Source organism: Centrocercus urophasianus, unplaced genomic scaffold (assembly GCF_019232065.1).
Source record: "Centrocercus urophasianus isolate 14NV4802_14NV808 unplaced genomic scaffold, USGS_Curo_1.0 seq_21, whole genome shotgun sequence".
NCBI lineage: Eukaryota > Metazoa > Chordata > Aves > Galliformes > Phasianidae > Centrocercus > Centrocercus urophasianus.
The window spans coordinates 21,281,325-21,296,984 of NW_024884767.1; the positions used below are offsets into that span (position 1 = coordinate 21,281,325).

The 15,660-nt window shown below is 38.2% G+C and overlaps 1 protein-coding gene across 2 annotated transcripts in view; it reads right to left on the reverse strand.

The window, feature by feature from the left end:
- Positions 1-7,397: 7,397 nt before the first annotated feature.
- Positions 7,398-15,660, reverse strand: part of SHC3 (SHC adaptor protein 3) — a 50,495-nt gene continuing 42,232 nt past the window's right edge. The window contains exons 8-12 of one of the 2 annotated variants that reach the window (XM_042822955.1): positions 15,264-15,417; positions 14,270-14,365; positions 13,157-13,352; positions 10,702-10,997; positions 7,398-7,787 (exon numbers count right to left, since the gene is read on the reverse strand). In XM_042822955.1, coding sequence (XP_042678889.1) covers positions 7,659-7,787; positions 10,702-10,997; positions 13,157-13,352; positions 14,270-14,365; positions 15,264-15,417 — 871 coding nt within the window. In that variant the 3' untranslated portion in view covers positions 7,398-7,658. Of the gene's footprint in view, positions 7,788-10,701; positions 10,998-13,156; positions 13,353-14,268; positions 14,366-15,263; positions 15,418-15,660 lie in introns of both variants that reach the window. The other variant, XM_042822953.1, reaches the window with a different exon arrangement.

Below are 15,660 nucleotides of genomic sequence, written 5' to 3' on the forward strand. Positions count from 1 at the left end.
CCCAGCTAAATGTCCTTCAAACGTGAAGGCTTTCTTCTCAGCACACTAAACAGCTGCTCTTGTATGGACGTCATCCTTGCAGTCACTCTCCGTGGAGAAACTGTGGAACTGGTTTACTCTCACTCATACATCAAGCTACCTTTTCAGGCGAGCACATCGTCTGCTGCAAAGAGTATGGGCCTGTACTTGTATCAAGAAAATGTTGTTTGGCAAAAAAGAGAAGTAGAAATCAAAGTCATTTCTGTCAAAGTGAATAGAACTGCTCTAATGTAAAGTCAGCGTAGCTGACCAGTACTTTTACGTACTACCTTGTCCTCTGAAATGTTTGGTCTCTATTGCTAATTCATTAACTTAAAAATATTCAATATCCAATCCATAAGTAGGTAGGTAGGTAGGAACTAGGTAGGTACATGGATAGTAGATAGATAGATAGATAGATATAGATGGATTATTAGGGAACCTGGTCATAGGAGCACAAACTTAAGCCCAGTTTACATGCATTCAGTTTTGATAGCAGTGCTTGTTATTTTATTAATTTGGTTATCAAACACAAACTGAGTAATCAGAAAACAGCTGCATGACACTTACATGACACAAATTCTGTTGCTTAAGGACTTCCTCAGAGACAAGATTTGCCTCCATATCTAGAATATTACAATCAGCAGGCAGGCAAAAACTTGAGATTCACTGAAGTTTTTGGGAGTATAAGTGATCTGTTTTTCCACACACTTTATTTTTTCCTGCAGTTCTCAATTAAAAATATTTCTAAAAGTAATAAATATTAATAAATATAAAATGTATAGTCAGACTCTCTTTTACAGCAAAATAGCCACTTTTTTGTTTCATTATTGTCCACAAAATATGAAGAGAAACATTTACCTCAAAAGAAGAAACCCATCTTCCCTCAAGATTTAACTCTGCAGAACTTAGAAGTGTCAGTCTAGCCACAACACAGGATATGTATCTCCTACCAATCATAATCTTCACATACTTCAGTTAACGAAAAAATTCACTGTTTTAGAATGAGTATTTGGGTGTTTTGGGTAGTTTTTGTCTCACTGAAGAAAAAGGACGACAAGCTGTCATTTATTCTTTGTTATTCAACCTTCACAATAACTACTACAGGAACCTAAGTCTGCATCTTAATCTCAGAATTTGAGGCTACATTCCTTACAACGAATCTCCCACAAAATGGGTTAGTAGAATGAATGATCTAGTTTCATCTTCCTTTTTTCTTTTGTTTTCCACACCTGGTGCTGTTGTCAAACAATGTTTTAAACACCCTTTCCTTAGCTTTTCCCCTATACAGTACTTTGGCTAGAAACCTGCATCTCTTATTCTCCTTATTGAGATTCCAAAAAAAGTTTTTGAAAACTACTGCTCACTCTCTGTGGAAGCCATATATTATGCTCATATTGGAGAATGCAGAGGAACAGATCGGAAGTGTCTCAAAAAAAGATGAGCCTTAGGAATTGCACAAGTGTTTTGCAATTTCCCTTGCTGTGGTTCTGCTTTAACCCTATCAACCAATCAGCATGTTTATAATTTGGTGACACATCTTTAGTCTTCTTAGTGGCTTACATGCCTATTGGCTCATGTTGGCAAGCCTCATACTTCTAACCCCCAGGGTCTTCTCTCCCAGGGCAGCTTTTCACGTTTTGCCTCTCCCCAAGTCTCTGGTTAACTGCCGGCAAATCATTATGCCTGTGTATCCTCTACACAGCCTTGTGCATGTTACAGTTGCATCCAGCATGGATGTGAGCAAAGTTCAGACATTGAGTGTGTGTAAGAATTTGAGCAGTAATTAGCTCCATATCCTGACAGCTTTGAACCAGCATGGAGAGTGTATAGGTGCAAACAAAGTTTTGCACAAAAAAGACAGAGCAAACCAACATGTTTTTTCAGCAATTTAGGTAAATGTATATTTGGATTTCTTATGAGCATATTGAGAGACTGGTAGATCAAAAGGAAAGTGTAGCTATTACTTCAGCTCTTTTTTTTTTTTAAGGGAAATGTGGTTTACATAAAATTCTTCGTTTCACCACTTACTTCATACAGATATTGGGATTCTAAGAACAAAGGTTTGAAAGCTGATATGTAATACATTGTCAGAAAATGCACGGATTGCAATTGTTCTAGAGATGCAAATGTCTTAGAGGCTGCAAAACTTTGCTTTGAAGTGAAGCATTTACTACTTACAAATATCAAAATACGCATACATTCTATGATGAATACTGTAGCTGGCTCTTGATATACCAGTAACAGTTGCACTGTGATATAAATTTTATGAATTCTCCTCCTCTTATTGCACATCCTGATGCCTAGGGACCATGATAATAAGAAATGCGAGCATTTTGTAGTGGAAAGAAGAATGATAACAGAATATTAGAAATTCAGTGTTGCCAGGTAACAATAGGCAGTAAATGTACTGTAAATTGTACTGAAATCCTAGTCTAAGACATACCTCCTTTGTTCTTTTCTTTTTGTTGAACAAGTACGGCAGATAGATTTCTGATAGAACCCTGTAGGATTTGCAGTGGAGGAAGCTACTGTACAGAATCACAGAATCACAAGGTTGGAAACGACCTGCAAGATCATCTAGTCCAACCACCCTCCCATTCCTATTAGTACCACAAGCACTAAACCATATCTCGTAGCTCCTCATCCAGGCGCTTCTTGAACACCGCCAGGGATGGTGACTCCACCACCTCCCTGGGCAGCCATTCCAGTGCCTGACCACCCTTTGAGAGAAAAAGTTTCTCCTAATGTCCAACCTAAACCTCCTCTGGTATAACTTCTGGCTGTTTCCTCAGGTCCTACTATTTGCCTGGGAGAAGAGGCCAGACCCTTTTGCACCACAACCTCCCTTCAGGAAGTTGTACAGTGCAGTGAGGTCTCCCCTGAGCCTCCTCTTCTCCAGGCTGAACAATCCCAGCTCCCTCAGCCGCTTCTCATAAGACTTGTGCTCCAGACCCCTCACCAGTTTCGTTGCCCTTCTCTGGACACGTTCCAGGGCCTCAATGTCTTTTTTGTAGTGAGGGGCCCATAACTGAACACAGTACTCGAGGTGTGGCCTCACCAGTGCTGAGTACAGGGGATGATCACCTCCCTGCTCCTGCTGGCCACACTATTTCTAATGCAGGCCAGGATGTCATTGGCCCTCTTGGCCACCTGAGCACACTGTCGGCTCATGTTCAGCCGAGCATCAACCAACACCCCCAGGTCCCTTTCCTCTTCACACTCATCCAACCACTCATCCCCAAGCCTGTAACGCTGCATGGGGTTGTTGTGCCCAAAGTGCAGGACCCGACACTTGGCCTTGTTGAACCTCATACTCATAAAAGTACTTTTATCCACCTCAGCCCAGCGATCCAGCTTATCTAGATCCCTCTGCAGGGCCCTCCCCACCTCCCAACTTGGTGTCATCTGCAAACTTACTCAGTGTACACTCAATCCCTTCATCTAAGACGTCAATGAAAATATTAAACAGGATGGGCCCCAGTACCGACCCCTGGGGGACACCACTTGTAACAGGTCTCCAGCTAGACTTCACTCCATTGACCACCACCCGTTGAGCACGGCCCTCCAGCCAGTTCCTTATCCAACAGAGGGCAAAACTGTCCAAGCCACGGGCAGCCAGTTTCCGCAGGATACTGTGAGAGACCATGTCAAAGGCTTTGCTGAAGTCTAGGTAGACTACATCAACTGCCTTTCCCTCATCTACCAGTCTGGTCACCTAGTCGTACAAGGAGATGAGGTTGGTCAAACACGACCTGCCTTTCATGAACCCATGCTGGCTGGGCCTGATCCCGTGAACGTTGCGCACGAGCCGTGTAATCTCTCCCAGGAGGATTTGTTCCATGACCTTCCCTGGCACTGATGTCAGGCTGACAGGCCTGTAGTTCCCCGGATCCTCCTTACGGCCCTTCTTGTAGATGGGCGTCACATCAGCCTTCTACCCTCTCCTCATGTGCAAAGTCCTTGGCATTTAAACAATAAACCATGGAGATTGCATCCCCTTCTGCTCTGAAGACCAGCCAATCTGAACATCCTTTTATTTTGCTATGGAGGGGAGTGAGGGACAAACTCTCATTGACGTTAGAAGGAATTCAGTTTTCAGCTCATGTTTTCTACCTTTGGGGTTGCTTGTAAAGCACCTGAAGTAACTGGTAACCTGAAAATTTGGGATGTGACTATACCTCAGCTGTCCAATGTAGCCTTCTCAGCTTCAATGGAAAATGCTATTATTGGAATAATTAATCTTTAAAAAAATCAATCATAAGTACTTGTTTCACTTGTCTTGTTTAAAGGAATGTAATGTATTTTCATTGCTTGTAGTTCAGAGAACAGCAATACAACTGGAATCAAAAATGTTAATGAGATTTTCTGATTCAGTTTCACTTCTAGCTTCTCAGTTATTCCCTGGAAAAATATAAAAGGATACCACAATATTGTCTAATTTCAGTGATTTTTATTGAGCCTAGTAGATTTTTCTTTCACTTAAAGTCTAACTCTTGTAGTCATGGTGATGATCATATGATAGTCATGATGATCATATTTTTAAACAAGTAAGTGTGTAGCCCTTGGGACTACATGGAAAAGAAAATCAAAAGGAGAGGGGATTCATAACCAAAGGCAAACATTAAAAGGCTCAAATTGTAATGGTGTTGGCAGTATCATATTTAGTTAATTGTACACCATTCAAATCAGTCTCATAACTTCATGTATCTTCAGTTGCCTACAATGGTGTTTCTCACAGAAATGAGCCCTGACTCCTCAACTCTAATGGCAACAGTTTAGGATCTTGTATCCAAATGGCTGTACAATTTTTACAGCATTGTCATATGGAGGAAAGCCAAATCTATGAGAGTAACAGTGAAAAGAAAAAAAAGAAAAAAAAAAAAAAAAAAGAAAAAAAAAGAAAAAGGAACTTTGATTTGCCCCTGTGCTTTTCCTTCTTTCTACCTTCAAGATCATTCCCAGTGACTTAGAAAAGGATCTGGACCTTGCTACTGACCAGAGTCTCCCAGAACATTGCCACAGCAGGACATTATTGCAGCCCAAAACACCTAGGACTAAATTGTGCCCAATCAAGCTATATGTAATCCTTGGAACATCAGTGAACATACTTGGCAAATTGGATGAGTTGACAGAACATTCTGAAACAGCCTCTGAAAAAAAGTCTGAAAATCTGGAAGCGGTGTGTGACATACAGTTTGGGGAACTGTATATTTCCGCCAAGATTTTTCATTTTATGTCTCTGACACCTGCTTTAATTTCCAAAACATACAGCTATTTGGCTTTTAAGTTATTAAAGCTACCATTAGGACAACAGTAAAAAAATTAGCTGCTTATTTCAGGCTTTATTTAGTGTCTTCAGTCATACACCTGTGTCTGGTCACATTTTTCCATGCATATGTTGACAAGATACTTTGGAATCTAAAACAGAGATAGGTAGCAGGTGGTGTTCTTGAAGGCATCTGAAGAAATTAGGCACCTGACACTTTCTGAAGTGGCCTTCTCTTATGGCCAGTGATATAATGGTAAAAACTTCCCATTTCATGGCTGTAGGAAGGTGGAAGCCCAGAACAAAGGTATTCTGTATGATGAAAAAAAGTGTCAACTGAGATACTTCAAATGGAAATATGGTAAGAATGGATTCTCATCAATAAAAACAGTTTGATGGATCTCTTCACTTTCCCTTGCAAATTCCAACCTGGTAAAAGGACCTAGATCTTAAGAATTCTACTTGTCCCACTCCATGCTAATTTGTGCCATGCTTATTTGATTTCTTTCCTTTGGTTTCAGCTTGCACCCCGACCTAGAAACCTAATAACTAGCTGCAATCAAAATGAATTGGAAACGTTTGGTTCACTGAATGTCTTAGTTTGGTTTCAGAATGTCTTGTTTACAGAATCTGAAGTACTTTTATGGCATAGGTCACACGATCAGTCTTAGAGACCTTACCAATTTTTGTTCTTGTGAACAAAAAAACCTTCCAAAGTTGCAACTTCACCATGTTTCAGAGCAAAAGGTCTAAGAAAATTACCTGAAGTTGTGGTAAGTTTTTTTGTGTTTGGGTATTTTTCTTTCTGTTTTATATATATATATGTATACACACACACATATATAATGATGTTGTCTGAATTCATTCCAAATGAATTCTTTCATCGGTTTGATCTTAATATAACAAATTCTTGAACTTTCAAAATCCTTAAAAGCAAATATCTTAAAAGCTACTTCAGCACAGGCAGGTGCATAACCGAGACTTATCCTGCTGAGTTTTGGTCATTACAAATCAAGTCTATTATTTGATTTGAGATGCCTGTGACCTTGAAATGCTGAAGGCTATATAGTGGCTCTGGCTAAAAACTCTGCCATAACAGGAACTGTGTCTATTGAATTTGGCTCAATGATTTTACATTTTACAGGTTCTAGGAAGATAAATTCATATAGTCCTTGCACTTGAACAGCGCAAACCTTCATTAAAACATTTCCCAGTACCAAAAGTCAAGGATGTATTTGCCAGAAATGCATCTTTGATATACAGAGAAAAACTGATATTTGTACTATCACTTGCTGAAGGCCGAAGTCAAGTTACACTTTGGAAGAGGCACCTAGTAACTTGGTAAACACAAATTACATCATTTGCAAAACTGATCACTAAGTGTTAATAGTTTTCATTTTTTGAAAGAAGAAAAGCTTTTTTCAAACGTCTTTTACCAACCATTCATGTTTTGTATTAAACCAACTAAACACAAGATACTGGAACTTGTCTAATCAGTATATAACATCTCCACTGGAAACTGACAGTCAAGGATACCTACCTCTTCACTACAATTAGAGAACTTTATCAAATTAATCAAATAACTTTGTCACTCAAATTAATAAATTCAAGTTGCAGAATATTGTTATATTATAATTAAAAACAACCAAGTGCATACATCTTGTACACAAAGAGATCACACCAAATCATTGTTAAAGCTACATATAAATGCTTTGAGTAGTATCATACAAGAATTCAGACTTGACATCAGAAAGATAAAATGGTTTTGATATCGATAACACTGAATAACATTTTAAAAATCCTTTCATGTTAAAATTCTGAGTTGGAGTACAAGTTGCTGAATTCATTCTCCTTACATAGTATTTAAGCAGTGTGATCCAATGGTTATCCCCATAGTTGTGCTTCTTAGACAAAATCATAAATAAGATGCTCTTTTTTTTTTCCCTTGAGAAATTGAGACTGCTGTTTTTATCTGAACAATCACAACTGGCAATTTTCTTCAGTTAAAAACACATCTAACAGAAGATTAGTCCTATAACATCAACAGACTGACTTGAAAAATATAAATACTTGTAGTATTTATGTATAATGTGTATACATACACTTAATATTCACAACAGAGAATCGGAACAATTTTATTGAAATTACTTTTTTAGAAAGCCTTCTGTTGTGGCTTCATATCCACATAAAGCATTGAGAATTTTCATGTGAAAGAGGGTTTATTAAAACTAAAGAAAATATACTGGTGAATCATAGGGGAATATGCTTTTTTTTTTTTTTTTTTTTTTTTTTTTTAAACATACATTTTGAGATCTGCAGTTTTCACCAGTTATAGCTTGCAAGTTACAAAAACTGAAATAATTATCTCGACTCAGTGTTTCCTCTCAGCAGGCTGCTGCAAGCAGAGTTCACTCCCAGAAGAAACTATTGGCAAATTATTCTCGAGGTGATGATTGATGAGATGACTTATGCTGTCAAAGACACGATCTTTTGTACGAACCTTCAAAAAAAGGATGCAAGAAGATAGATTAAGCAGCAAAATACCTTTTCCCTTAACTTTACACCAAATTCTCTAAGGATGAAATGGGACAATTGATCATGTCTTAGACACTGGCTGCTCTTCCATCAGAAACAGTAGAAATAGATCTCTGTTTTGTCTATGACTCTTTTAGTCTCTCCAAATAGATATTTGGCTAGTTATCTATGGGCCAGTATACTGTTTTTACACCTGATGAAAGCACACACCTGATCTGCTTGAAAAGTTTCCATAGAATATTTTGCTTTGCCATAAGATGGACTTTTAGCTCAAGTTTTCTTCTTCAAGAAATTAAAGGTTCCTTTCAGGTGTTTTCACTTTTTTTTTTTTTACTTTTTTTTTTTTTTTTTTTATGGCAACAACAGAACCTCTCTGTGCACTTTAGCATCTCTGCCTTTTCCTCAACAAAGAAGGTACCAACAAACATCGCTGGCTTCCACTGGAAAATTCCCTTTCCCTGAAGGTGACCAACTACCACTGCTATTTGACTTGGGTTTGCCCCATGCTGCACGCATAGTATCTGCTTGGGACTTTGAAAATGAAACACATTAGGACAAGGAATGTAATTTTCTCTGGCCCTCTTACTAGCATTTGTACCAGTATCCTGAATGAATTATTACATCTGTGATATGAGAAAATTAATGTTGCAAGGTAAACCAGTCACAGCTAGAACAGATCAAAACCTAATTTGTATTACAAAGAGATATTTAAATTTATAACTTCATCTTCTCAAAACATTTTTTTCCTTTTTACATTTAAAATTATTTCAGGCATATAGTTCCAAAGGCAGAGTAAAGCTGAAACAGTGCTCTGTATTGGGATAGCACTACGATGTCGCAAGAAAAAGTGTATAGACACTGCTCTAAAATTAAGCATATCATCTATTTTCCTTCAACTGTTCTCAAAAATAGATAACAACTTTTATAACCTATTTTTCTGTTAAAACTTTCCAGAAATACTGTACTTCAGTGAGCACCTCACTTGAAATATTTCAGTCTTCATAATAAAGTTCTGGTAACATTATTAGAATTTGGGATACAATGTCACTGGAAAAGGAAACAACAAGCAACTTTGATGCCTTCCACTCAGTTACACATGGCTGCCTCACTAAAGAAAACTAGCAGGCTCTTGTGATTTTTTATTCTTCTTTAAAACACAACTTCCTGTCATTATTCGAAGCTATATTTTGCAAATTAAGATATATTTATAACATCAGGAGCTTTCACTACCTATATTCAAGCCAAGATACTCTCAGTCCTTCCAAATCATGTTAGAACTTTCTCACCATCAGCAGCACATATCATCCTCATTACTGTTCAAGCTCTAATCCTAAACCCAGTAGAAAGTTTGCAGTCCTTATCTTTAGCATGCCTTATCTGAGCAAGTGGGGTTTTGTTTGTTTGTTTGTTTGTTTGAGCTGGATCAGAGTAGAAGCATCAGGACAGTTATCTCTGCTCTCAAAACAGACCTTGAGGGGCTGTAACATGCTCCTAGATAATCTGTGTGTGAAGTGGCTGTTAGGCACGCTTTGTATGAACTAGCTTTTTTTTCACTCTGAGGCCATGCAGAGAAGTACATGCCACCACACACACGCATTTTATGGATGACTGTGACAAATTACAAATAAAGCTGCTCAGGAGCTGTGTCGGGTCCTCACAATTCTTACAAACAGCTCAACTAACCTAAATATAGCTCATTACTGAGTAGTGCCTCCCAAGTCAGCCAAACTCACTGCAAAGCAGCAGAAATACTTGGAGAGTCCTGCCAAGGTGTGCAGAAAGCATCTCTGGCCTTGGTACTCCCTGCCAGCCAGAGGAGTAACAACTATCACAGGCTATCACAACTATACACAACTATCATCAGGCTTCCATACCTCCTGGCTTCAAATCTCTGCACTTGCCACACCACATAGCAACATATTCCTTGCAGAAAGTAGCCTACAGTGTTTATTTTTAAGAAAGAATTAGTGGGTCCGACTGCAGGAGTCAGACAGCACCCACCAACATTTTAAAGAAGGAGGCTACTCCTACCGGTAAAGCCCAAGCCAGAAGCTGGCACATAAAAGTATTAAAAACAGTCTTTGACTGCCCTCATGTGTCAAAAGTAAGTAAGTAAGTAGGCCAGAGAGTGCTATGGTTATTCTGGTTAGAGTCTACAAGACTAGCACAATTCTCCTGGGTCTTCCTTCTGCAGGTTTCTCAGCTGAAATGGATGCCAACAGGCCATCTCGTTCCCAGGAGTTTCTCATTTACTTTGTGGCTTTAAATGCTGTTCTTTATAGCATAAGAGGATTTGCCAGTTGCCAGCTACCAGGAGCCAAGATTAATGTACACCAGTGCTCACTGAAGCCTGCCTCAGCCTCCCTGGAAGTACAACAGGACAGCTAGAAAAACAAAAAGATCTTGGCACTCACTGTGCTGCTGCTGGGAGGCTTCATCAGTTAAAGGAGTCCCTGTGCAACAAAGTGATAGTGTAGCTTTTAACCCATCTGTCTTCTAGCTTTCAGGGCTGGAAAACTTCATGGCTTGGGGAACTTGGTGTTGGTCCTCAAAACTGCTGGTTGAACTTGCATGGCCACCAGCAGCTAGACGATTAGATAAGGACTCAGCTACACTTTTGAGTATGACAATACTGCAGTGGCCAAAACCGGGGAACCTCATCCCTAGGCTTCCTGCAGTTTACCTAAGTCAAGCAGGATGTTTTCACCTACCCCTACAATGTGCAGAATTCATGCAGTACATCTTCGCCTAGGCATTAGGAGAGAAATGGATGTAATTTGCATTTAACATGAAGCTGTAATTACAATCAGTTGCAAATAAGGTTAAACACTCAGAGAAAATAGAGATGGAAACCTCCTGCATCACTGAGTCATACTTACAGTTCCTTCTGGATCCACCAAAAGAAGGTGTTTGGCTTGTCCATTTTGCATGCCTGTCAATACGTAAGAACCTGCATTTGTGGTACTCTTTCTCACAAGGAAGTCTCCGCATTTCTTTAACAGCTGTTCAGCTTCTTTCCTACTCATCTCTCCTTGATACCATGGCTCTATACTCAGCTCTTCTGTTCTAGTCCAGTCAGCAGCTCTACATAAGAAAGGACTAGTACATTCAACAGAAGTCAATTTACTCAGCACAGGCTCAGACGTTTGGTTCTTGAGGGCATCTTCAAATGGTTCTGGTTGTGGAAATAAAACAAGTGTAAGATTATTCAGAGGTAAATCAAATTGCAAAACAGTGATATTCCAGTCATTTTAAACTGTACTTACTTTGTGTTCCAGCAGCTTCTCTTTATCTTTAGAGAAAAAAAGAGACAAAGGTGGGGTGCTGGGCCTACTGATTTATATCATATACTAAGACCAAGGAATGTAATATGTTAAAATAATATGTGACATGCAGAAAAATAGTGACAAAAATCAAAGTGAACCTTAGCAGGAGCTTTTGAAACACTGATTTTTTTCAGAAATGGCCATTGTCAACAGTTGTATTTATATAACCTGGTACAGAGCAAAGCTGTCCTTTTGCCTTACTAATTACATCATTCAGTCTCATTTCAAATAAATTGCATAATACTGGTGCACAAAGTCCATATAATTATATCTGTTCCATTGTCAAGCAACATACTCACTTAACAGTTATCTATTACTGAGTCTCCAGAAAGATTCAGTCACCCTGATTACTCAGCCTCCTCCAAGTCTCAGCTTAGGGAGGGGACTTTGTGATACAGAGGCAGACTGACACTTGTGGTGTGATTTACCTCAGTGAAATCAGCCTTCGTGAAACAGTATTTTAAATTTCAGCTGAACCTTTAATCCCAATGAAAAAGATGTATCATTAAATATCCCAGCAGTCTTAGAGAAGTAGTAAATTGGTCAGTGTATGCTTCATTATAGGCTATACTTAACTAACAGAAGCTATTTGCTCTTTCCAGATTTTCATCTGGCCAACTAGAGCATATTATAAAGACTTTTTTTTTTTGTGTGTGCCTGCTAGTTTTACTAAAGAATATATGCAAAGCAGTACTGTGAAGCATTACAGAAGCTCTGAATAGACTGCTCTAAATCTAGGGACACATAGCCATACTTGTAGAGAACCACTGAGAAGTTATTTTAGGTCAAATTAAAAGGACACATACAGAACTGTCATGATTTGGGTAATTCTTGAATCTATTTTGTGTATGTCTTCACTACATTACAGTCTGCACAAAGCCTGTGTTTAACTTGACAAATTAATAACTTTGTTCAAGTTGACATATTTTCAGATACTACTTTTCCATTATATTTCAATGGTCAATAAAGTATAACACAGGCTGGAACATGAGAAATCAGCTTTCATTTTTAGGAAAAGAATATGTTTAGTATAGAGGTAAGCATGTCTGTATTTTAAGGGCAAAGTTGTTTCAAATCAATGTTAACATGTATAATTTCAGACAGCAGACTTTTCTTATTTCATACATATGTACACTGTCTAACTTTCTCCCCTCTCCCTTTCTTTCATTCTAAAATCAGTGAAAGCATGTCAGAAAGACAGTTTTGACTGAGATATAAGAAATGGAGACAGGTTATTATATACATAACATGCAGGCACCTATCACTTTGTCTCACTGCCTTTTAGTTATATGACCTAAATTGAATAAATGATATCAGCTATTGAGTGGCAACAGAAAGAATAGAATAACAAGAAAAGTTTCCTATTCATCAAACAACTTTCCCCACACTTTTTTTTTTTTTTTTTTTTTAAGTACCAACTCAGTACTAAAAACACTGTATATGGGTATAATCAGCAGCAAAATAATGCTGATGCTGATGCTTAAATCTCTATTTTAAGACAGTAGATAAGATACTGGCTTTGGGAAAGCTGACTCCCAAGTCAAAAGAGATAGCTAGGTAGGATTGTAGTCCTACCCAGAGGAGAAGATAACATACTCTTCTGATTTCCCACTCAGATTCCATGCTGCATAAAGTTTTTGCTGTATGCATTGGCTTTTTAGTAACACATACTTAGAGCAGGCAAGTTCTCCAAGCCATTCACTCACTTTCCTGCAGGACAAAGTCCATGATTAATTTTCCTTCTGACACAGATAGCCATGATGCTGTGGACAACAAAAGTTTCAGCTCAGACTAACACGTATCTAGTACAAATTAGCTTCAAGACTTTGGTCAACTGCATTTTTAACCATGTCAGATATGAAACCCCTGTGATTTCTAAAATTCATTTTAAGTTCACTGGAACACTAGAATTCCATCTGGACAATTCTATAATTACTTGTATGCAGAATTAATGCATGAAGATATTGATTTTCCTGTTAGAAAGGGAATGAAAAGAAAGGGAGCTTACTCATATCGAACAGATCCTTTTCTGGGCTGCTCTCTTTGGTAATATCTGTGTTTCCACTGATGTCACTTTCAGCATCTGCCAGAAGTGCCAGTAGACTTTCCATATTTATATGCTGTGTGTTCACATACGTTGGCATCTCTGCTGCAGTGGTTGCTTGTGATTTCCCTTTTGGCATACAATAAATATCTAGGGATCCAAGAAAATTTAAGAGATTTTTTTTTCTTTTTACTTTTTTTATTTTACAGAACAGTGTTGCTAGAAAGACCAAATGATAAAATCACAACCCATCACCATAGGTTTAAAATTTGCTGAAATGGGAGCTGGAAAGATAGTAACTGATGAACCTTGTAGGAAAAAAGGCTGATGAGTGGACAGAACTGTGTTTCAATGAATTTTAATTATTCAAAAAGGAAGGGAATTTTTTGTAAACAAGGATTCTGAGTTTCAAAATTAATATTCAGCTGGGGACTTGTGAGGAAAGGAAATAAAACAAAATCCCCAAATTGCTGCACATTAACAGCAGATACCATATTCCAGCATTTGAAAATAGAGTCCCCAGAAACACCTCAAAGCTGTCATTTAAGAATGGATGGGGTAAAATTTTATGCAGACATTTTGATGTGATTTCCTTATAATTTACAAGCAACAGAAAAATGAAAACCACACAGTATTTGTTACTTTTAGAGCACAAATAATGTGCAAACACATGCATTATTCCATATTTTAAAATAGCTGCTGACTTTAGGCCCTTCCTTTGGAAGATGGAAACTCCATCTTGCATATTCTCATGGATCAAATTTTCCGAAAAGACCAAAAAGCCTGTCTTTAAATAATACACACTTTAAGACATGGCAAGCTATATGGCGGAAAGATTGGGCTAAATCCATATATGAGTTGTTCTGCAAAATATACATTTTTATAAAACTGTGCATTAAATAATTTATCCAGGGGCATTTATCATATGCTTTACGTTGATATCAGCAATAAATTCTTATCAAAAGGAATCAGGGAAGTGCATTTCATTGCCTTAAGGCTTTAAGGCATCAGACTGCCACATGTTTTGCACACCCAAGATGTTTTGCAGTATTAAAGGTAAAACTAGCAAGTCTCACCTTGCTTAACAGTCTCCTGATGCCAGTCTTCATTGAATTTGTCTCCTACGTGACGATTCTGGTAATAGATCTTCTCTTTTTTCATTCCTGCTGCAAACTAGAATGGAGACGTGCAAAGAAAATCTTTATAACGGTCTGGTATACTATGAGTGGTTTGGACAATTCCCTTAGTTGTATTCTGTGTACTCCCATTCTTCATTTCTGATTTATTATTGTGTCAAAATATATATTTCAGGAATGTGTGTAGGAATAAGATATTACTGGTGACCCTCATGAAAACTTCACTCATTCCTGATTTTATTAATTTCAAATGACACTTCAGAGCATTTGCCTCCTTAGGCAGCCCTGACATTCTATGGGAAAAGAAACTACATGTAGGATCAATGGACACCCCAAGCACTCTCCATAGCTGAAAGAGTCACACTGCTACTGGAAGACTCACTCAGGTATTGATAGGAGAATATTTCATGAAGACAGGGCCCTAAGAGATTTCAGCAGAACTGGGCTGGATCTAAAACACTTACTTGGCTATGTAGGTACTGCAGTTAAACTTCCAACCACGATGCTGGCAGAAATATCTTATTAGGCTTCATTTCAGTATGAGATGAAAGATCTACGTATGAATCTGGCTGAATACTAATTGCTGCTGAGATATTAACATAAGTAACTGTTAGCAATGACTATGCTAGACTGTTCAAAAACCTCTGTATCATTATTTTTCCAGTTAATGTGCACTCATTTCATACTGAGACAGATGTGGTGTTTACAGATACAGTAATCCTGAATGGGTTTATCTTCCTTGAATCTACATAATTTTTTAACACCACAAAGAATTAATCTCCCTTTGCTCTAAAAATGCCTAGTCTGTCGTCTCCTAGATCTTCACTGATCATTCAAAACTGAACTAGCCACACATTTGTGTTCCTGATGTATCCACTTTATAAGACTTTTTTTCAGATCCATCTGTGAGAAGGCAGAAATGCAATTGCACTGACCTGAGTTGTGTCTGCAGCAGTGGGAATCTTTGCTTTGAGTCTGGCATCAATGAAGCCACCAGAAGGGGGCATTTTATTTGGGATATTATTATAATAGGGATGTTCTGCTGCTGCACTCTCTTCCTCCATCAATGGCTCATCAAAACTCTGCATCCTGTAAGAAAATGAGTGCTTCATTTTATCCTTCACTCACAAAGCACTTACAGATACTTGCAGCATGTTGAAACTGCTTGTTAGGGAATCACTTGTGCATCTTATTTGGAAAACTCAGATACCATTATAAGTCAGGAAGGAATGATGGATTGCGCAGCAGACTCATTCTTGGACAGTTTGCTTTAATTTTTTGAAAACTCCCTTTGCAATGGGTGAAATTCCTTAGTCTGAGTAAAGGATGTTT